This window comes from Schistocerca piceifrons, chromosome 1 (genome assembly GCF_021461385.2).
Source record: "Schistocerca piceifrons isolate TAMUIC-IGC-003096 chromosome 1, iqSchPice1.1, whole genome shotgun sequence".
NCBI lineage: Eukaryota > Metazoa > Arthropoda > Insecta > Orthoptera > Acrididae > Schistocerca > Schistocerca piceifrons.
This window is the reverse complement of record NC_060138.1, coordinates 1122248524-1122273300: the sequence shown is the minus strand read 5'-3', so window position 1 is coordinate 1122273300 and position 24777 is coordinate 1122248524. Positions and strand designations below refer to the sequence as shown.

The window sequence follows — 24777 nt, the reverse complement described above, 5'->3', positions numbered from 1 at the left end:
AACTGTGTGTGTCCTGCAACGCTAGATTATATAAACAGGCCGCTAAACAAAGGAGCCTGCTTAACACTTGTCGTGTGTGATACATCAATTGTAGGATATCAGTTGTTACAAATGAAAATAACCCAATTACAGAGAGGTGATTAAAGTGTAAAAAATGCTGTACAGTTATTCACACAATTTGCAGAAATGCATAGAGACAGAAGTAGAACCAAAACAATTATATTTCATCAGAGGAACAAAAGCATGTGCTTCCACGACATTGTATCATTAGACAAGTAAAGCAGTGACTGGTGGATAGGAAAACAAAGATAGCACAAAAATCATCTAATTACAAATGTAATCCATTTGAATTATCCAATTCGATGGGTTCAGTTCCATGGGTACTAAAGATATCACAAGCAATTATATACAATGTAATTGAAACAGTAATTACACACACAATCATTATAAATAGTGAATAAAAGTACTTTAAACATAGCTGCGAAACAGCAACGGTTCCACGTAATCAGATTAAGAGCAGCCAACCAGTTGCAAAGGATAAAGTAATCTTTACCTCGGTTTCAATAGATAGATTTATATCTTCTTCAGAAGACGGCAGTATTACATTAACATGAAGCGATATGTCCTTATCGTTTTTACAAACATCTGCATAGTTTCATTAGTCAACTAAAAATATAGCCCTGAGAACAGGGTTTGTCAGACAAATAAAATAGGTACATGGAAGTTGGAGAGCGCATAAGTCGCTTATGCTTCCATGTACCTATTTTATTTGTCTGACAAACCCTGTTCTCAGGGCTATATTTTTAGTTGACTAATGAAACTATGCAGATATTTGTAAAAACGATAAGGACATATCGCTTCATGTTAATGTAATACTGCCGTCTTCTGAAGAAGATAGATTTATATCTATTGAAACCTAGGTAAAGATTACTTTATCCTTTGCAACTGGTCGGCTGCTCTTGATCTGAATAAAAGTGATTACAAAAATCATATTGTAATTGAAAGTGTAAGGGTTAAAACAACTAAGCTGGATGGCTTCAGTTGTATGTTATCAGAATCAGAAATTTGCTGAGGTTTATTAAGGAAAGACATCGTCTAAATATAGTAAGGTGAATATTAATTCTGGACTGAGGAACTACATGTGTGCCTAAGACTCTGAAGAACCAGAATAGTACACTGGTGTAGAAAACTGAAAGATGAAAATAACTTCCGCATGATATCGGTGCCAAGTAACATAGCTCAGTGGAACTTGGGCAAAACATAGAACTGCTACAGTATAATACAGAAGATAATTGGCAGAAATACACAAGGAGACGGACTGACGGGACACTTATTTCTGGGTTCCTATTGTGTTTCCACCACACTTAGACTTAAATTTTGTGACCTTCATAATTATTTTACAGCTTATAAAACTGCAGAGTGAAAATTCAGTAGAGCGGATGGTCTGTAGTTCCATAACAATTTGGTTCAACTAGAACACAGTTGGTGGGGAAATTATAGTTCACAGTACTATTTGATGAGTGATCTACAGAGTGGATTATTTACTGGAAATGTTTGCATGTTGGAAATTAATTCATGCAAATTTTTAATTAAGGGCTTATTGAGTGAATGGTATCTGATTCAGAAAAATTTGGGCAACAAAAATGTACAGACAAATCCTGAAATATAAAAAGCATAATAGTTTAAGTTGAAAAAGTAATCTTGTGAAAAAGATAGATTGCTATTCACTACACAGTTGAAACTTGGAGTTGCAGACAGGCCCAACAAAAAGGCGACTAAACATGTTTGCTTTTGGCCAGAAGGCCTCCTTCTCAAATGGGCCACATACACATGTGGGCACCCATGGAGGCGTGTGCTTGTGGCTGCCAAGGCCAGATTCACAAGGCTGTGATCATGTGTGCGAGAGCTGCATTTATGTGAATGTGAGTGTCTGTTCATTTCAGGTGGTGGTCTTTGGACGGAAAGATATGTTTAGTACCTTTTTGTAGTGCCTGTGTGCAACTCTGCATCTCCATTATATGGTTAGCAACTATCTACCCTTTTGATAATACTCTCATTACTCCATCCTGGATTTTCCATAGTTCGTTAAAAGTAAGTTTATATGTGACCAGTCTGCAAAAACTGCAAGGCTCTTCATCTCTGCAGAACTACTGCAACCTACATCCTTCTAAATCTGCTTGCTGCATTCCCATGATGTCTGACGATGTCATTTCAACTAATCCCTTCTTTTAGTCAAGTTGTGCCATGTATTTATTTTCTGCCCATGTCTATTCAGCACTGTCTAATTACTTACGTGATCCTTCCATCTAGTCATCAGCATTTTTCTATAGCACCACATTCCAACAGCTTCTATTCTTTCCTAGTCTATCGTATTTACTCAAATCTAAGCCGCATATGAAAAATGACTCGAAATCAAGGGAAAAAAGTGAGACAATTTAGGTCGACTGGGTGAAAATACAGCTACAGTAGGTTGGTTCGAATAGTAACCTTAGCAGTTAAGCTTTACTAAGAAGCCATTGCTATGTGGAGGGTGTATACAAACCGGGAGATCCGGGAAAAACCCGGGAACTTTTCCATCCGGGAGAAAACTGGGAACTGTTTACAATTCTGGGAATTTTTCATTGTTTTAGTTTTCAGTTAAACTTTTGTGATCTTGACTGGTAAGAACCAATACTCTAACAAAGGAAGTTACTGTATCCCGCTACTGCAGAATAATACTGCAGCAACAAAACATGAACGAGAGAAAAAAAAACGAAAATAAAACTTAAGTTGCAAAGGAAATGCGCCATATACAATAACAAAACAGTGCTCAACCAAGCGTCTGCCAACAGCAAAGTGTGTCAGAGGCTTTAGGAAGACTGCAATGCTTCATAACATGCGCAGCTGAGTTGAGCATGAGTGGTATCTTCTCCCGCTTCTGGTTACAGAAGTGTGGATGGGCGCCACTACTTAATATTGCCCCGGTTCGGAAATATCGTAGATAGGGGCTGATGCACAGAGCAGTCTGTTGTGGTGGGAGGTGGGTCGTCCTCCAGATGACCTGTGTTTACGTTCAGTGATTTTGTAGTTTCCTCTTCGTTTGTTGCTCTCACATTAAATGAGAACAAAACGGATTTTTGTGTATTTTGTTAAAATACCTTTGCATAGTTACGGATGGCCAAAATATGTTATTAGTTTCAGATATTATTTCCACCTTTCTGACAGTCAAGCATTAATCGCCTTGCGGGACAATGATGTTATTTTTGCCGGTTTGCTAAACAGATTTGGCTTTCATTAATCTTTTCTGCTGAGGCAGTCAATTTATTTGAAAAGAAGTATTTAATTTCACACTATTGGATAGTTTCAACTGTTCGCTGCATTTCAAGTGCACGTATGGCATTATGCCATAATAAAGAACCAAACATGAGATAATATGGTACTGGTACTCCAAGAAAATTTACGTACGAGTGTGCATTTTAATCCGAATTATGCATGTTAGTATTGTTAACGAAATTTCGACGCTTTTTAAGTATCCTCTGATGTCTTGTTTCTTTTATGACAGAATGTAAGATCTTCTAATGTTTTAAACGTACAAACGTATATATGGGCGTCCTGCATCATCGTAGCTGCGCAAGCGCGGTGACGCCTGTTATCTGGCACTCCCTTGCAGCTGCTAAAACGAACTTATTTCTAACAGCTCGCGGGAAAATATTGCGGGTGGCGGTTTGAAAAGCATTACATTCAAAGCAAATTTCCTCTTGCACAAGATGAACTATTTGCGAGAAAGTACGATGAATTTCTTAAATCACAAAGCGTTTGACTCTGATTTAAAAATCAACTTGTTGAGGACGACCATTTAGAAGAATTTAGAGCCCAGAAGATCAGAAATTTATGTCGCTATTAAAAATTTTACTTGCACATTTGTGTGATGTATCTTAAGGTGTAACACGCGCAAAAAAGATCAACTTTATATGTGGGAAGCTTAACTTTTCTTCCAGCCTATTAATCTTACAGACCAATACTATCTGTGAATGCTACGTATATTAATTTAAACCATTAACTTTTCTTATTTGTGTGTTCGCACTACTTAAGAGTGATCTTGCTATTGGCTGACTGTATCACGTGTCCTATGCTGTCATCAGCTGGCGAGATCACGTGACATGAGCTATGACTGGCTTACAAAAGCCGATCATAATCTCGATTTCAATGCTTCAGAAAGTGACATGCATTGTTTGGCAGAATTGAAATTTATACTACGGTATGTTGATGATTTTCACTTATGGACCGTCTGACAGCAACTGAATAAAACACAATTTTAGTGCCATACGCGTTTCGCCTTTATTTTCTGCAAGGCATCATCAGTGGCCTGTAATATGTACATATGTTAGCTATTTTATTTACATTTTTGTCACTGTGCCCCCCCCCCCCCCCCTCCAAAAAAAAATAAATAAATAAATAAATGCATAACACCAAAATACAGACAGACACACATACACAGTGACAAAAATGTAAATAAAATAGCTAACATATGTACATATTACAGGCCACTGATGATGCCTTGCAGAAAATAAAGGCGAAACACGTATGGCACTAAAATTGTGTTTTATTCAGTTGCTGTCAGACGGTCCATAAGTGAAAATCAACATACCGTAGTATTACGCGCAACTGAGGAGGACAGGACCAAAAAATTGAAATTTATACCTTCGTAATTCGAAAATATGCAGTGTACATCTTGCTGCACTACGTCGGTATATAAAAGCACAAACGTTCAGAGGATTGATGAATTTTGCAGTGCCGAGGAAGAGTATACTGTCACTTAACACGGGAAAAGTGTATTTTCACCCGGAAGAAAGTGTATTTTTAACTGGGAAATCTGGGAATTTTTTTCCTTGTCCACGTATACACCCTCTATGTGGCAGGTGCTCTGTCCGTACTTATACTGGTACCCTTCCTTTTACACGTGCTTCGTCTGGTTTGAATCTATTGCTTATTTTGCTTTGATCTGATAAGTGCTGTTTTCTTTGTTATATATGTTTGTCACTGTAAGCTGAAAATGCATTATTGTACTGTCCTGCATTGTTTGTCGCATTCTGATTGAGAGTATTTATGAACTGTCGCCACTCACGGCATGGCTTGCTTTTGTGCCTGCTACCGCTGCTTGCAATAAAAAAAGAGGAATTGTCTCATTAACGAAACACTGACAAGAGACTGCTATTTGTTGTTACTTACACTGCTGCTTTCTTTGATAATGCTCAACAAGAACCAAATAATAGCCTGTGTGATAGAAGATGTTCTGAAGGAGAGTTTAGCGAAAATTTTTCTCCCTTTGAAAATCTTTGCAGGCACCTCTTCAGTACATTACGTTTTGCACAGAAATCAGTTATCTTAGATTTTAAGTCTAGTCAGTTGCTGTGCTTCATTTCTGGCCGTATAACTATTCAGCATAAGAATAATATGAATACAAACATAACATGATATGTATCTTGTTCCACGTTTGCTGTTGTCTTACTCTAGTTTCGTAGTTTATTAGGCAGACAGGATTTAAACGAGATAGCAGCAAACACGAAAGACTACATGGCATAATGTTTACATTCATATTATTCTTACGGTGAAGAGAATATTGCATGACTGCATGTCATTCACGATTCATAAAAGTTCCTGTTAGCAACCATCTCTCGTCACAGGTAGGAAAAAGTTCAGAACGTAGAGTTGGCCGTATTGACATACATCGCAGACAGACTTGCCAGTCCTATTTTCGTAGAAGATTTTTAGTGATGACTTTAAATGCAGAGTGCGTTATTGTTGTCTTCAGTCCAAAGACTGGTTTCGTGCAGCTCTCCACGCTTTTCTATCCTGTGCAGAGTAGCAACACTTATAAAATAAGAATGAACATAACTTTGAAATTAAATGCTGAAATTTAAAACAAAATTTTATTAGGTTTGTAATAAGTCTTAAATGAAATGTTTAAAATATGTCATGATTCTGCATCACTATCACTCAATTCTTTGTTGCTCATTTCTTTATACAGAGCATCGTCCTCGTACCATCTAGTGCATAGGATATCGAACGTTTTTTAAATGCTTGTTGCATAATCTTATTTGGAATACACCTCCATGCACCATAAATCCATTGGCACACTTGCGACAAACTTACACGTTGTACACGTCCTGTTGGTGTCGGTTGTCTGTCGCTTTTCGAAAGCTGGTCTGTGTACATGCGTTTAAGCTTGTTGTTAAATGATCTATTCAAACAGACGTCAATTGGTTGCAGAATTAACGTCATCCTGCCTGGAATTACTGGCACGTCCATTTTGCTTTCCTCTAGTTTTCATTTAAAATTTAGGCGTTCACAGGCCGTAATTTCTGACACTGTTGCTTAACAAATTCATTGAAGATCACTTCTAGTGCATGATATCGCCCACACTTTGGCCCACTAAATGCTTTCCTGCTACTTGAACATTCGAATAATTTGTCTCTCTGCAGTCGCCATCGCCTGACAGAGCTCTCATCAATCCCGTATCGTAGACCTGAGCAAGATTAGAACTTTGTTCCACAAAAGAAATAACTCCCCTCTTGAATTTGGCACTATTATGAAAACGCTTCATTATGGTTCACTAACACTGACAAGCACTTACAAAATTTCACGAAGCAATAGGTGCTGGTACATGAAACCTTAATGAGCCCCAGCGTATCAACTTGTCCAACAATCCTAAAGCCTTGTTCATTGTTGGTATTTTTGTTGCTACGAATATTTGAAAGACTGCTACATTCAAAGATGAAAAATACAGAATTTCTATTTACTTTGTTGGATAATGTGTGAAAATGCAGTGGTCGAAACTCGGGGTGGAGAAAAAGCTCGTCTTATACCTTTTTTAAAATTTATTTACTGATGCAGAGGTTGTGGCACCAGTATTTATCTTCGTGCCTGCAAAGCATGCCTGTGTAGCGTTACATATATTAGACGGCAGAAGTTCGTTGAGGCGGCACCTACCAACATTTCTCAGGACTTTGCTTACTTTGCACTTGATTCTAAGCCGCAGGCAGTTTTTTGGATTACAGAACCAGAAAAAAAGTGTTGCTTAGATTCGAGTAAATATGGTGAACTGTGTATTGTCCACGTTTCATTCCACACAAACAACTTCAGAAGAGATTGTGTAAAACTTCATTTTATATTTGATGTTAACAAAGTTCTCTTCTTCAGTAATGCTTTCCTTGTCGCTGCCAATCTGCATTATACATCCTCTGCTTCAGCCATTATCAGTTACTGTTCTGTCCAAATGGCAAATTTCATCTACTGCTTGGTTTTGTTTCTTAATGTAATTCCCTCGGCATCACTTGATTTAATTTTGCTAAATCCATTTATCCTTGTTACTAGAAGTAATGGAATAAGAGCTTCTTGTCATTAAGACTGCTTCCAACGAAGCAAAATTCATCATTGTAATTATTGGATTGAAAACCACCGCCTTATTAATAAAAACATGAGAAATGTGGTATGTTCAATATTTTGGTTAGTTAGCAAGTTCTGTTCATGCAATGTGTTTTGTAACATAGTGGAATGTAAAGGAAAAGGATTATTATTGGACAGGAGCAGAATGATAGCAATTGGAATAGTTCAAGATTTCCATATTCTGACTGTAGATAAAAATTTAGATCCACTTACAGACATATATGTAATAACTAGAGAGAGAGAGAGAGAGATACATACATTAAATGTTGTTTGCATAAAACGTTCAATTTATGAGATGTTTGAATGTGAATGTGCAGTGACAGGTATATTGAAATCACATGCAAGTTTGATTGTTAATTTAAATGTTTGTATTGGCAGGTGAGACCGACTGGAAGATCATTGCAATTGATGTTAATGATCCTGCTGCTGATCAGCTGAAAGGTAAGCTTGTGTTGTATTGGACTGTATTACAGAAATAGGTATAGTAAATATGACATACATTTTTATTAATGTTACTACAAGGAAGTATCTACAGTAGTATGGAAGTAATTTGATTTTGAGACTTAAAAGTGTTTTATTTTTTAGAATAACTTCATCAGCTCGAGCATGGTTTTTGTGTGATATGTGGAGAATGTCTCTTATACCTCTGTCTGCATTCTGTTTTATTCTCCTTACTTTACCTTGTAACAGCAGAAAAGTCTCAGCAGTTAGGACATTTGTTCTTAATTCTGTTAAAGGGCTTCCTATTAAAATAAATTTTGGCAAGCAAATTTGTGGTTTCAAATCTCTTTTCAATTTAGATTTCAAGAAAGAAAATAATGAATTTTTTAAAAATGTAGTACAATTTGATAAACAAAAAAATCTGCTCACCAAGTGGCAGCAGGATAAAACAAGTCAGCGAAATGTGTAAGCTTTCAGAGCCACTAGATCCCCTGCTGGTGGAAGAAGGAAGGAAGAGGGATGAAGGAAAAGAACTAACAAGGTTTAGGAAATAAGGAGAATTACGGAAAAATGTCCCAGAACCCTGGGTCAGGGCAGGCTACCAGAAGGTTCTCACAGTTGCCAACTATTACGGATTGTCTGTTATTGTTGTGGATATATCACCTTAATTACAAAGTTACAGGAAGTTACTGAAAAATTATACAAATCATCTTACAATTTGATTTTGAAAAACTTTAAAAGATACTGATTTGTTTCATTAATAATAAGCTAATAAAATGATTTATAGTGTGTAACAATTTCCTTCCTGAGTATGCAATAAACCTGTCGGCGAATCATTTCGTCACCGCAGTTCACTAATGGTGGGTGTACAGAGTTCGAAACATGCTCTGAAACATTGTTCGGAGCCAGTACTGGCTAACGATGTTTGCAATATGTTGTCAACATGTTAGCAATGCAAAACAAGTCTTCTACGGCTGTGTCACTACAGATCAAAGAGACAAAGTTCCTGGTCTGCTATTGCCAAATGCTGCCACTTGTAGTGTTGTGTGTTGTCTTTCCTGTGTTCCTTTACAAAATAGTGGACAAGAAGCAAAATTACAAATTTGCCACTATGGAGCAGAGCACCCCCTCCCCCCCCCCCCCCCCCTCTCCAAATGAACCATGGACATTGCTGTTGGTGGGGAGGCTTACATGCCTCAGTGATACAGATAGCTCAGACAAACTTGTGCTTCCTGAAGAGGGGCAGTAGCCTTTTCAGTAGATTGAGGCAATAGTCTGGATAATTGACTGATCTGGCCTTGTAACATTAACGAAAATGACCTTGCTGTGCTGGTACTGAGAGCAGCTGAAATCAAGGGTAAATTACAGCTGTAATTTCTCCAGAGGGCATGCAGTTTTACTGTGTGGTTAAATGATGGCATCCTGTTGGGTACAATATTTTGGAGGTAAAATAGTCCCCTATTCAGATCTCTGGACGGAGACTACTCAGGATGTTATCATGAGGAGAAATGCGTTAGCATGGGGCATAGATTTTTCAGGAAGTCCTTTCAGAAAGTATTTGTATGGAAGTGAAACATGGACGATAAATAGTTTAGACAAGAAGAGAATAAAAGCTTTAGAAATGTGGTGCTCCAGAAGAATGCTGAAGATTAGATGGGTAGATCAAGTAACTAATGAGGTGGTACTGAATAGAATTCGGGAGAAGAGGAATTTGTGGCACAACTTGACTAGGAGAAGGAATCTGTTCATAGGACACATTCTGTGGCATCAAGGGATAACCAATGTAGTATTGGAGGGAAACGTGGAGGGTAAAAGTCGTAGAGACTGAAACGAAGCAGTTAACTCAGATTCTGACTACAGATTCTGTGGCCTTCAGCCTCATAGCACAGAATTCAGAAATAGTTTAAATAAAATTCCCCTTGTCAAATCTATTTATTTCAGTAAATTCTAATGTCTATTCTGAAAGTAATGAGCTAATTAGTTTTATTGGAAATGCATCCTATTAAAAGTTACAAACAATGACGTATATTGTGCAATACATATTAAGTAAAATTTGAGTGAGCTAATAGATCAAATTCACCTAGAAGACTGCATCCAAAAGAAAGCCTAAATTCTACTGATTCCAGCAAAGTGTTTAAATTAACCTAAAGTCTATTAGTTAAATAGATATTAAGACTTGAAATCTCTAGCCTGTATGACTTTGTGCCAGTGACCAACTACTGAATAATTCAGAGATCTGTTTTATACTTTTGCTACCTATATTTTTCTACGTAAAATGACTCCAGTCTCAACTTCGTAAGTGCATTAATTAAGAATTAAGTAAATTTGTATAAGTAAAAATTAATGTTCAAGAGGGCTGCCATGGTTATATGTCGGGAATTCCCACTGCAGATGCGTAAGTTAGTTCTGCGTATTTAAATTGATACAGCTCATTCACATTATTTAAGTAATAAATCCCAATAGGTAACTTCAAAACCAATTAGAAAGGATCAATCTAACCCTGGGAAATTATAAAGTATAATATATTAACAGAAATAGTCAAATATTCAAGCACTCGTCTATATAAGGTCCGAGCTGGTGCAGTTCTCAGTTAGTTCTCGGTCAGATTCTCATGGAGCAAAAGTGCGGCAAGTCGGTGCCAGAATGTAATGTGATAATACTTGAAACAGAAGCTTAACTTTACTGGTCAGTATCAAAAAAGTGTAATTGTATACGGCTTTGAACATTTAACATGTATTGTGAACATTGTTAAAGACTGGAAGTTCTTGACCTGCCTAATGTGACGATTATTAAGTGTAAGAGGCCTGGTCACACGAATATTGTGTATGTGAGTGATAATAAATAAATCTCACTGTGGTTGTCATAAGTGTTCAACAATGAATATGGTCTTGACTTTTGATTTTGGAAAACATAATCTAGGATCCTGGCTTCTTAATTGCAGTGTGATTTAGGTGAGACGGACGCAGCTGCCAAGAAGACAATATTGAATAAGCAAAGCAAGGTAGGTCAGGAACACTGCGCACTATCTACTGGGTGAGGAAATGTTTCACTACATCCGGTTGTGATGTGAACTTTAAGTGGCACTAATACAAGGATTCAGCCAGGCACGTTACAAGGCACACGAAGGGATGAATACACTAAGCAGCTTCGGAAGGATGTATGTAACAGTAGTTAATCAGATAATCAGTAGCTTGCACAGGATAGGATAGCACAGAGAGCTGCATTAAACCATTCTCTTGATTGAAGACCTTAATGAGGCAGAGGAGTGGCTCTGGAACTTCTGGAGTCTGTTTCCAAAATATTAAACAGAAACGTTACTCCCTACAAAAAAAAAAATGCTGTTGCTTTGCACAGCAGCAGTGAAATAGATAAAAAAAGTACATCAGTGCCAAAAAACAGTCAATACCGTCACTGCGCAATAGCGATCGAAATGTCACTGATGATGGTGCCACTAAAGCGCAGTTACTAAATACAGTTTTCTGTAATTCCCTCACAAAAGAAGATGAAGTAAATATTCCAGAATTTGAAACCAGAACAGCTGTTAGCATGAGTGACATAAAAGTAGATACCTTAGGTGTTACGAAGCAACTCAATCACTTGAGAAAGGAAAGTCTTCCGGTCCAGTTGGTATACCAATCAGGTTCCATTCAGAGTATGCAGACACAATAGCGCCTTTCTTAGCAATCATATACAACCGCTCACTTGACGAAAGGTCTGCTCCTAAAGACTGGAAAGTAGCACAGATCACACCAATATTCAAGAAAGGAAGTAGGAGTAACCCATTGAATTACAGACCCATATCACTGACCTCAGTTCGCAGTAGGATTTTGGAGCATATACTGTACTCGAACATCATGAATCACCTTGAAGAAAATGACTTATTGATACACAACCAACACTGATTCAGAAAATATCGTTCTTGTGCAACAGGGCTAGCTCTTTATTCCCATTAAGTAATGAGTGCTGTCGACAAGGGATCTCAGATCGATTCTATATTCCTAGATTTCCAGAAGGCTTTTCATACAGTTTTTCACATTGACTATTTATCAAATTGTGTGCATATGGAGTATCATCTCAGTTGTGTGACTGGATTCGTGACTTCCTCCCAGATGCCACAGTTCATAGTGATAGACGGTAAATGATTGAGTAGAACAGAAGTGATATCTGGTGTTCTGCGAGGTAGTGTAATAGGCCCTCTGCTGTTCCTGATTTATATAAATGATCTAGGTGATAATCTGAGCAGCCCCCTGACATTGTTTCCAGATGACGCTGTAATTTACTGTCTAGTAAAATCACCAGATGATCAATTCCAATTACAAAATGATGTAGAGAGAATTTCTGTATGGTGTGAAAAGTGGCCATTAGCACTAAACAAACAGTGCGAGGTCATCCACGTGGGTACTAAAGAAATCTGATAAATTTTGGATATACTATAAATCGCACGAATCTAAGGGCTGTCAATTCGAGTAAGTACCTAGGTATTACAATTCCAAGCAACTTAAATTGGAAAGAGCACATAGATAATATTGTGGGGAAGGCGAAACCAAGACTGCACTTTGTTGGCAGAACACTTAGAAGATGCGACAAACCCACTTAAGAGACAGCCTACATTACACTTGTCTGTCCTCTGCTGGAATATTGCTGCACAGTGCGGGATCCTTACCAGGTAGGATTGACAGAGGACATGGTAAAAGTGCAAAGAAGGGCAGCATGTTTCATGTTACCGCACAATAGGAGTGAGTGTGTCACTGATATGATACGTGAGTTGGGGTGGCAGTCACTGAAACAAAGGTGGTTTTCTTTGCGGTGAGATCTATTTACGAAATTTGTCACCAAATTTCTCTTCCGAATGCGAAAATATTTTTTTTGACATCCACCGACCTAGGGAGAAATGATCATCGTAATAAAATAAATCAGAGCTCTAATGGAAAGATTTAGGTCTTCCTTTTCCCCACGTGCCATTCGAGAGTGGAATGGTATAGTAGTATTATAAAAATGATTCAATGAACCTTCAGCCAGGCACTAAAGTATGAATTGCAGAGTAACGATGTAGATGTAGTTTTAGAAATTGTCTCTTGTTCCCCAATACTGCTGCAGCAGCAGCAACAACAGGATTTGTTATGACTTGTGAAAAATTTGTCATTAACACTTTAAATTAAGACAGTTCCTGTGAGGCGGAATTGAATGTCTGTGGGAGACAAAAGTAGGTATTAAATATGATGTCAGGGGGAGGGGAGTTGACTCCCAACTAGATTCCATAAATCACATTCATTAGGGGAGAGAGTGACATTGATACTAAAGAAATTTTCTTTATTGAAAATGGTAATTTGGAGACATTTTAATGTGAAACTAAAAATAAATGTATGTTAGATGCATCTTCTTTAATCTTAGAAGAAAGATTAAGGGAAGGCAAACCTACATTTCTAGCATTTGTTGACTTAGAGAAAGCTTTTGACAATGTTCAGACTCTAAAGGTGGCAGGGGTAAAATATAGGGAGCGAAAGGCTATTTACAATTTGTACAGAAACCAGATGGCAGTTATAAGAGTCGAGGGGCATGAAAGGGAAGCAGTGGTTGGGGAGGGAGTGAGACAAGGTTGTAGCCTCTCCCCAATGTTATTCAATCTGTATATTGAGCAAGCAGTAAAGGAAACAAAAGAAAAATTTGGAGTAAGTATTAAAATCCATGGAGAAGAAATAAAAACTTTGAGGTTCGCCAATGACGTTGTAATTATGTCAGAGACAGCAAAGGACTTGGAAGAGCAGTTGAACAGAATGGATAGTGTCTTGAAAGGAGGATATAAGATGAACATGAACAAAAGCAAAACGAGGATAATGGAATGTAGTCAAGTTAACTCGGGTGATGCTGCCGGAATTATAGTAGGAAATTAGACACTTAAAGTAGTAAAGGAGTTTTGCTATTTGGGGAGCAAAGTAACTGATAATGGTCAAAGTAGAGAGGATATACAATGTAGACTGGCAATGGCAAGGAAAGCGTTTCTGAAGAAGAGAAATTTGTTAACATCGAGATAGATTTAAATGTCAGGAACTCGTTTCTGAAAGTATTTGTATGGAGTGTAGCCTTGTATGGAAGTGAAACATGGACGATAAATAGTTTGTACAAGAAGAGAATAGAAGCTTTTGAAATATGGTGCTACAGAAGAATGCTGAAGATTAGATGGGTAGATCACATAACTAATGATGAAGTATTAAATAGAATTGGGGAGAAAAGTAGTTTGTGGCACAACTTGACTAGAAGAAGGGACCGGGTGGTAGGACATGTTCTGAGGCATTAAGGGATCACCAATTTAGTATTGGAGGGCAGCGTGGAGGGTAAAAATCGTAGAGGGAGACAGAGATGAATACAGTAAGCAGATTCAGAAGGATGTAGGTTGCATTAAGTACTGGGAGATGAAGAAGCTTGCACAGGATAGAGCAGTATGGAGAGCTGCATCAAACCAGTCTCAGGACTGAAAACCATAAAATCATCATCTTCTTTAAAGTTGGAAAATGTTTGAAGTATAGTGTTCAAAGACCTAAACCAGAGTCTGAATTTTTAAATTTTCTGGTGCATGGGGAGGGAGGGGGCGGGCAGTGGAGGGAGTCGGATCTCCCATCCATGTCTGCAGTGTGATCACACTAGCATCCTCTTCTCAAGGTTGACAGCTACGGTTCTGGGTGACTTCTCCATAAATCTGTTATTTTCTAAACATTGACAGTCCTTTTCCATCATCTTTCTTCTTTCCCTTTAACCCTTCTGCCAGGAGGAGGAGCCGCCACTGGATCCGAAAGCTTGGAAAGCTTGCACATTTAATTTTCGTAAATTACCAGGTCTTCAGTAACAACTCATGAAAATTCCAGTTTCACTAAAAATACTCCATAAAAATGGATGTGACAACACAAAAGGAGTAACCAAATTTGAATTTTCCACTAAGTTACCCAGAAGCCAATCTCATAATATATGCTTCAGTGTTTGTAAGGTACAGAACATTTGTAACTCTGAATAAACCTTTTTGACTCTCGGCATAAGCACACATGCCATACAAATATATAAGAAATGGTGCACAGTATAATTCCTAGTATCACATTGGTTAGAAATTACTTGTTATTAGTAAAATCAGTATTAGGTACAACTAGCTGTTGGCTTGTCAGATAATTCAAACATGGCTGTGTGGTTCAGATCACCCTGGCAGACTTTTTTTAGTTATTGTTGTAGTGTGTTGCATATCTTGAACATAAAATTGACAGAGCAAAGAGATTGCAGTTCTTACAATATTTTTGAGTCTGAAAAGGCCTTGCGCTTAAATGACATCTACATTTTGCAAGGGAGAAAAGCAGGAATAGGGTTTGAGTGACATTTCCAAGTTTCCTTGGAGTTCTCGGTGTGGGGTCAGGCCACTTACCGTGCATAGTGCTGCAGGTGGTAATTAGTAAAGAAAAATAACCCTATAATCTGAGAAGTATCCCTGCTAACATACTTTTGCACTGGACCTGGTTATGATGGGGATGGTTTCCTACCTCAGGACATAGTTCCCACATTGTAAGTATTTTTGTTATTTCTGGTCTTCCTCACGAACCATTGAAAGTCAACAAGAGGAGATCCAGATCCACATTACCAAACACACAGGGTCAATGCAAGAAGACTTGTTCATATATTTAACATCTAGACAGTCTCCGTCTACCCTGTATACTTTCAGATAATTGTCTGCTGAGGAAAATACTGATTTGTCAGAAAATGTTTTGTCAGTTATGATTAACATGGTCCCCAGCAAACAGGAGGTACCTGTCATTATTAATTTATACTTTTCCTTGTAGCTCCATCTTTACTAAACCTTTATCCACTGAACATGCAAAAAGTGGTTGTGTTCCTACTGCACTTAATTTAACAAGTTTACCCCAATTTATTCACAACTGGACTATCATAAGTCAGTGTTGAAACAGGCCAGAGTCAGATTGTTGCATACCTACTGGATTCTCCAGTTTCAAGCTAAAATTTTATCTTGTAAAAAGCAGGGCTTCTAGAAATGCCATACCATGCCATGGACTGAACTCCAATGCCAAATAATTATCTCCTTCCTCAAGAGCAGTGATGCATTTGTGAATAGGACATTGATTCTAAGGTATGACTCAAGAATAAAGTGCCTGGAGTCTTAGGTTGACTGGGTTTCTCACGCATTCTTAATTACTTGTCATTTTCTACCATACAAGAATGATGTACTTCCACGTGTGTGTAATTCACCATGTTACTGTAATAAGACCACCATGTGAGATAAACAAGGTAATACACCACACTATTCTACAGGAAAACCCTGTATAATTAAATTGTTTCGCCAAGGTGGCCACATTTTCTTTTACAGATCTGCAAAAACACACATTGACTACTTGCTTCTCATTGGCTAGATGCAGCAAACAAGTTTTGTGGCATTGTGTAAGGGAGCAGTGTTGGTTCTAAACTATATAAAGTTATGTGGTGGAATCCCTGCAATACTTCATATCTGTGTTAAACTAAATGTTCTGTTGTGAACGTTGTTAGATTGCTTTAAATAAACGTTCAGGGTATGTTACTTCAGAACTGTTCACAAAAAAATTAGTTGAATCTGGAAAATTTCACATAATTACTTTACCCTGCTTTTTCGTGTCCAGAGATGTCAATTTTTTGGCCCAGTACTGGGCTAAGTCAAAAGCTTCAGGCTTGCTTACCCAGATATCATCTAAAGAGCTATGTGCAGGAAAATTTCAGCATGTTAAATGATGATCCATTTTTCATATTTCTCCACTGTTGCACTTATCAGGTTCTAATAGGCCCCATTTTATCAGATACGTTTTCCAGGGGTTCTTATACAATTTTGCATTTCTGACATTTAGTGTCATTTAACATCACTTGGTGGATGTTCTGAAATAGGGTATCAGACAGGGGGTTCGTCCAATATGTAACTGAGGAAGTGATGTCTTGATTTTAGTCTCTTTGATCCATAGAGGCTACCATATAGTGGATAACACCGTATGTCCCTTTGAGCTGCTCATTACATTCATGAGCTACCCTTCGGGACTGCTGAAACCTAAAGCTTGGTAGAGTTTTTCCAGTGGAATGCACTTCACACATCCTGTTATTAGCCAAGGGGTTTCATTAAGGATTATATTGATCTCCTTTGCATAGGCTGGTCTAGACCAGACAGGGCAAGTGTAATTAGTTGCGGAAAAGTGCTAAAGCGATGGTTCTATGCACCATAGGTTTGATGTCCCACTTAAGTGCCATTAGCTTTCTAAGAATTTTGCTTCTTTCAGTTACATTATTTTATATTTTATCACATTGATTGTATATGAAGTACATGCCAAGCATCACTGAGAAGTATGTTAGCTGGTCTGTGTTCTTGATGGTAGACACATTCCAGTTAATGTGCAGTTACTATGTTTTGCCTTTGGCTGTTAGAGGGCACAAGCAAATACTCTCATATTCAGTTTGCTCACCTCAATAACAATCTTGAATTTTATTTGGATGAAATTTTTGTGTTACTGGTATAGTTGTAAAACATTGACAGTATTATTTTCTCATTCCAAGTAAATTTTGTCACTGTTTCCTCCAGTTTGATACCTTACATGTTGCATTTCAGTTTTCAGTGCTGTGCTTGTCTTGGACTCAGATGTCCATTGCTTTTTTTGTGTTGTGAAGGTGCTTCATGTATAAAAAGAGAACAGAGAATGAACTCCAAAGACAAGGTTTTAATTCATGCCTGCATCATAGTGCAATCAGGAAGTTGATGGCTCTGTGGTTTCTTGTGTAATTAAAAAAATTATTTTGATGTTAATGACAATATTACACTGTAATAGTACATAGAATAGTAATACTTCAAAGTGAATGATTAATATCTGAAATTTTCACTTGGCAATGGGGTGTTGATACTAGTCCTCCTGGGAGATCAAAACTGCATGACAGACTGGAACTCAGGACCTTAGCCTTCTACAGGGAACTGCTCTGCTGACTGAGCTACCCAGGCACAACTCATGACCCATTCTCTCTGCTTTTCATCTCATACCTTCCAATCTTCACGGAAGCTCTCCTGTGAAGGTAGGAGATGAGTTATGGGGGAAGTATAGCTGTGAGAATGGTTCATGAGTTGTGCTTTGGCAGCTCAGTCAGCAAAACACTCATCTGCAAAAGGCAGAGGTCCCAAGTACAAGCCTGGCACAAAGTTTTAATTTGCCAGGAAGTTACAGACTGACTCCTCATGTAGATCATTTGTCATTACCTTTCAAGCGTTTGTCATTCTGCTACAGTTGTACCATATATCTACTTCTATTGATTATAACATATTATAACAAATTATGTTTCTGTGATTGAGGTTTTTTATCATGATGAGCTGAATGATAAATTCTAAATGTGTCTTAGATGTTGGAGATGTAGAGAAACATTTCCCTGGCCTGCTGAAAGCAACAGTAGAGTGGTTTAAGATCTACAAGATACCAGATGGAAAACCAGAAAATCAGTTCGCATTTAATGGTGAAGCAAAGAATCAAGAATTTGCTCATCATGTAATTGAGGATGTTCACAAATACTGGCAAGGTTTGGTGAAAGGAGAAGCTGAAGCAGGAGGCATATCATGGTATGTTCAAAGACTTCGTATTTTCTTATGTATTGCACATTATATGAATTGTTGTCTAGTACTTAGCTTTAGGAGATGAAATTTTTGTTATAGCTAAAAAATAGTTCCTTTTTAGGGCAAGAGGAAGGATAGTTAAAAAGGGACAGGCAGATCACTTAGACCTCATGATGAGAGGGTCCTGTCTGTTGTGATTCTGAGGAGAGATAAAGATCTTCACTATGCAGGGAAATAATGAAATATAAATTCAATGAAGTGGTCGTCTATTAGGTTTTTTGTAGTGTTTCATGTATATATGGCCTTGTTCCTAAGCTATCTTCTAAGTTCTTGATGTTCTAGTAATGGAATTTCTCACTTACAAGTGTCCATTGTATTAACTTACAGTGGTACAGTTGTCATTAAAGTTTGTATGTCAGTGATAGCTACTTGGAAGACACAAGTCTTTAAGCAGTATATTCTGATGTTAGGGTAACCAAGCATGCCTGCCCCCCCCCCCCCCCCTCTCTCTCTCTCTCTCTCTCTCTCTCTCTCTCTCTCTCTCTCTCTCTCTCTCTCTCTCTCTCTCTCTCTGTGTGTGTGTGTGTGTGTGTGTGTGTGTGTGTGTGTGTGTGTGTGTGTGTGTGACAGTGACTTACCAAACGGGAAAGCACTGGTAGATAGGCACAATAAAAAACGCACAAATATCAAGCTTTCGCAACCCACGGTTGCTTCATCAGGAAAGAGGGAAGGAGAGGGAAAGACGAAAGGATGTGGGTTTTAGGGGAGAGGAGCGGAAAGACTTACCTTAGGGGGAGAAAAGTGACACACACACACACACACACACACACACACACACAGACAGACATATGTAAAGACAGAGTTTGGGCAGAGATGTCAGTAGAGGCGGAAGTACAGAGGCAAAGATGTTGAATGACAAGTGATGTACGAGGGGCGGCAACTTGAAATTAGCGGAGGTTGAGGCCAGGTGGGTAACGGGAAGAGAGGATATATTGAAGGGCAAGTTCCCATCACCGGAGTTCTGATAGGTTGGTGTCAGTGGGAAGTATCCAGATAACCCGGACGGTGTAACACTGTGCCAAGATGTGCTGGCCGTGCACCAAGGCATGTTTAGCCACAGGGTGGTGATCCTCATTACCAACAAACACTGTCTGCCTGTGTCCGTTCATGCGAATGGACAGTTTATTGCTGGTCATTCCCACATAGAAGACTTCACAGTGTAGGCAGGTCAGTTGGGAAATCATGTGGATGCTTTCACACGTGGCTCTGCCTTTGATCGTGTACACCTTCCGGGTTACAGGACTGGAGTCGGTGGTGGTGGGAGGGTGCATGGGACAGGTTTTACACCGTGGGCGGTTACAAGGGTAGGAGCCAGAGTGTAGGGAAGGTGGTTTAGGGATTTCATAGGCATGAACCAAGAGGTTACGAAGGTTAGGTGGACGGCGGAAAGACACTCTTGGTGGAGTGGGGAGGATTTCATGAAGGATGGATCTCATTTCAGGGCAGAATTTGAGGAAGTCGTATCCCTGCTGGAGAGCCACATTCAGAGTCTGATCCAGTCCCAGAAAGTATCCTGTCACAAGTGGGGCACTTTTGGGGTGCTTCTGTCGGAGGTTCTGTGTTTGAGAGGATGAGGAAGTGGCTCTGGTTATTTGCTTCTGTACCAAGTCGGGAGGGTAGTTGCAGGATGTGAAAGCTGTTTTCTGGTGTTGGTGTAATGGTTCAGGGATTCGGGATTGGAGCAGATTCGTTTGCCACAAAGACCTAAGCTGTAGGGAAGGGACCGTTTGATGTGGAATGGGTGGCAGCTGTCCTAATGGAGGGACTGTTGCTTGTTGGTGGGTTTGATGTGGATGGATGTGTGAAGCTGGCCATAGGACAGATGGAGGTCAACGTTGAGGAAAGTGGCATGGGATTTGGAGTAGGACTAGGTGAATCTGATGGAACCAAAGGAGTTGAGGTTGGAGAGGAAATTCTGGAGTTCTTCTTCATTGTGAGTCCAGATCATGAAGATGTCATCAATAAATCTGTACCAAACTTTGGGTTGGCAGGTCTGGGTAACCAAGAAGGCTTCCTCTAAGCGACCCATAAATAGGTTGGCGTACAAGGGGGCCATCCTGGTACCCATGGCTGTTCCCTTTAATTGTTGGTGAAGAAGTTGTGAAAGGAAGTGCTCCATCGCAGTGAGGCCCTGGACGTGCGGGACATTTGTGTATAGGGAAGTGGCATCAGTGGTTAAAAGGATGGTTTCCGGTGGTAACAGATTGGGTAAGGATTCCAGGCGTTCATGAAAGTGGTTGGTGTCTTTGATGAAGGATGGTAGACTGCATGTAATGGGTTGAAGGTGCTGATCTTAAAACCCACATCCTTTCGTCTTTCCCTCTCCTTCCCTCTTTCCTGATGAAGCCATCTTGGGTTGCGAAAGCTTGAAATTTGTGTGTGTGTTTGTGTTTTTTTTATTGTCTAGCTACCAGTGTAGCCGTCACTGACATACAAACTTTAATGACAACTGCACCACTTTCAGTTAATGCAATGGACACTTGTAAGCGAGACAAATTCCATTGCTGTAATATCAAGACCTTAGAAGATAGCTGAGGAACAAGGCCATATCTACATGAAACACTGTACAAAAAAAACCTAATGGAAGATCACGTCATTGAATTTATATTGTGCGCATGCTTTCTACCAGCTTGTATTTACTGTAAGTGATATCCTTTCTTCATAGCAATTAACTTTCTAATCCAACAACATACTGAAGCAGGGTGTATATGACCCGGGACAATCGTGAGATCCGGGAAAAACCCGGGAATTTTTTCATCCGGGAGAAAACCGGGAAAAATCCAGGAATTTTTTAGAATTTCGGGAATTTTTCATTATTTTAGTTTTCAGTTAAGTTTTTGTATTGTTGAGTGGTAAGAACCATTACTCTAACAAAGGATATTACTGTATCCCACTACTGCAGAATAATACTGCAGCATTAAAACATGAACGAGAGAAAAAACGAAAATAAAACTTAAATTTCAAAGGAAATGCGCCACATGAAATAACACAGTGCTCGTACAAGTGCCTGCCAACAGCAAAATGTGTCAACGGCTTTCGGAAGACTATGCAATGCTTCATAACAACAAAATGCCTTCGATGAGTGTGACATCACAACTGTTTACATTAGACTCATTTAATCAGTTACGAGCGGGCTCATGCACACACGCAGTTCCGAGTCGCGTATGTGTAGTACCTTCTCCCACTTCTGGCTACAGAAATATGGCTGTCGGCTGTGTAAGCAGCAGCAGTAGCAGCCAGCCTCGTGGTACCTGGAAAAATTTTTTACTGGTGCGCCCAAGTTTCGAGATACACGCGTGTGCAGCAGGCCTGTATCTAGTGGGTAGTGAGGGCAAGCCGGGGTATCTGAACCGGGCGGCAATTTCGGGGGGGGAGGGGGTGAATGCATATTCTTCAGAAAAAATCTTACTTCACAAAGCAGCTAGCATCCAGAGCACGTTGGTCTATTGATTATTCAGATGATTTTGAAACACACCCCTGCTGGTTTTGGAACACATTCCAAGTTGATTTCTGAATGAATTATACGTTGCTTTTTGAACGCGTGCATAGTGTAAACCAGGGGAATCCTCATCACATCTAGAAATAAACTTTCCTGCTGACAAAACGGGACGGGGGTATACGCGCTGAGCGGAATAAGGCCGAACCGGAGAATGCCAACTGCTGCTTGTTTATGTGGTTGTTTCGGTTTGCAAATGTTCAGCGTTGTTATAATTACTAGCGAAATCCATAGATTCAGACTACCAGAGTGGAAATAAGACTATCAGGTAAGAAAGATTACGTATAATCTTCTCGGTGTATCCAAGAAAGTGAAATTTTGACAGAAATTTTTTGGCCAGATCGCTACATGACACGGGCAGTTGTAGTCCGCTTCTAGCAGCCGCTTAAGTTCTGTTCTGGGAGTAGCCAGGAAAATAATCGCTGGATAACTAAACCGGTGATTGTGGCAGGGTTAGTGAAGTTAACCAGAGAATGACGGTGGTAGGAATAGTTAGAGAATTAGTGATGACAAGACTGTTTGTTAGAACGAGGAATGAGAAGAAACGGGGACTTCACACAAATTATGGAAGAATATGACGATTCCAAATTTATACAAAAATTTCGTTCTACTACTTTTTGGTCTCGTGCATGAGAAACTGGAGCATAAGAATGAAATATGAAACTATTTCCTAATGTAAAACTTTTAGCTTGTAAAAGGCCAAATACGTATTTTGTATTGGTACTTTGTGACGTATTATAAAAATGATCATTGTTGCCAAAAAGTCACGCTTATTTGGTGTGTGTTACAATTGCTGAAATATTAGAAAGGCCTGTTCTGTTTTCTCCAGCACACAGTGACAAAATAGACGTAATCAGATCGAGAATCCACACCAGCCTTGGGTACTATTTGTAATGACAGCTTTTTCAGTATTAGACGACGACATTTCTATTTTTCATGTAGCAAAACGTTTGACGAACTTTGATAAGGTAATAGTCCTTTTGCCGAAAGGAAAGCACGCCAGGTAAAGCTGTAGCAAGATTAGAGAGAAAAATAGCTAGGAGCTAAGGATTGAAGAAATGTGTACTGTCTTGCCTGTCTCTTGTCTTTATTGGTGTTAGGTGCCCTATATTTAATTTTATGTCAGCAGGAGAGGCGCTACAGGACATTTTAATTTCCCCTGTCTATTACGAAATATGCACGTTCGAGTTCCACAGAGCGAAATACAGTGACGTGTGGTATAACAATGCCGTTTGAAGATGCGGGACACCTCACTGCACACTTAAGACCAAATAACGTGTCTTAAATTTTCTCGAAGATATATCTTTTATGTATCACTCTTCAGAAAGACGTGCGAAAGATGTGGGTGTTTTTGTTTTTACGTTCTGATGCGCAGAGCAGTCAGAGTTAGTTAGTTGGTTGGGTTTGGGGGGGGGGGGGGGGTGTTGTCTCCACGTGGTGACCCGTTTTTACATTTAGTGATTTTTCTGTTTCCTCTTCATTTACTGCTCTCACGTCAAATGAAAACAAGATGGATTTCTGTGGCTGGGAGCTATCAAGTGAATTAAAATACATTCACATAATTACGGAAGGGTAAACTATGTTACTAGTTGCAGATTTTATTTTATTTCCACCTTACTGACAGTCAAGCATTAATCGCCTTGCAGGACAATGAAGCTTTTTTGTCAGTTTGATAAATAAATTTGGCTTTTATTAAGCTTTCCCGCTTAGACTGTCAATTTATTCCACACTATTGGCTAGTTTCAACTGTTCACTGCATTTCAGGTGCACGTTTTCATCTTCTAGCACGTATGGCACTATGCCATAATAAAGAACCAAACATGAGATAATACAGCACTGGTACTCCAAGAAAATTTACGTCCGAAAACCACACAGAAAGCGTCATACCTGGTCGAGCCCTACGTCATTGAGAATCTGGACATACCAATGTGCACTGTAAGGCGAACTATGCATTTTAGTATGGTTTACGAAATTCTGACGCTCTTAGAGTATCCTCTGATGTCTTGTTTCTTTTATGACATAATGTAAGATCTTTTAATGTTTTACACGTACGAACATATGGGCCTCCTACATCACCATAGCTGCGCAAGCATGGTTGACGCCTCTTATCTTGCGCTCTCTGACAACTGCTGAAATGAATCATTTCTAACAGTTCGCAGGAAAATATTGCGAATTGTTGTTCAGAAAGCATTTTTTTCAAAGCAAGATGAACTATGTGTGAGAATGTATGATGGATTTCTTAGTGTTTGGTCTCTTTTAAAAATCAGTTTTTTGATGACGAGCCATTTAGAAGAAATTCAAGCCCAGAAGATCAGAGATTCATGTTGGTATTAAAAATTTTACTAGCGTATTTGTGTGATGTATCTTAAAGTGTAACTTGCGCTAAACAGATCAACATTATAAGTGAAAGCTTAGCTTCTCTTGTAGCTTATTAATCTTAGAGACAAATATTATATGCGAAAGCTTTGCTTTTCTTGTAGCGACACTATCTATATTATTTAAACCATTAACTTTTCCTGTTGGTTGAATTCGAATTTAAACTTTTGTAATATGAGAATATGCAGTGTACATGTTGCTACACATCAGAGATCTTCCCAAAACGTGTTTTTTTCCCCTGAGTATTGTTTTCTAAAGTTCCGGGAAATTCTACGCTGCTGTGTAAAGCAATACTTTATAAAAGGATAAGTTTTACAGTTGCGAGGGAGAGTATACTGTCACATAATATGGCAGAAGCGTATTTTCACCTGGGAGAAAATGTGTT

The 24777-nt window shown here is 38.9% G+C and overlaps 1 protein-coding gene across 2 annotated transcripts in view; it reads left to right on the top strand.

The window, feature by feature from the left end:
- Positions 1–24777, top strand: part of LOC124778329 (inorganic pyrophosphatase) — a 117122-nt gene that overhangs the window by 77439 nt on the left and 14906 nt on the right. For both annotated transcript variants that reach the window (XM_047253637.1, XM_047253636.1), the window contains 2 exons: positions 7804–7866; positions 18253–18466. In XM_047253637.1, coding sequence (XP_047109593.1) covers positions 7804–7866; positions 18253–18466 — 277 coding nt within the window. The remainder of the gene's footprint in view (positions 1–7803; positions 7867–18252; positions 18467–24777) is intronic.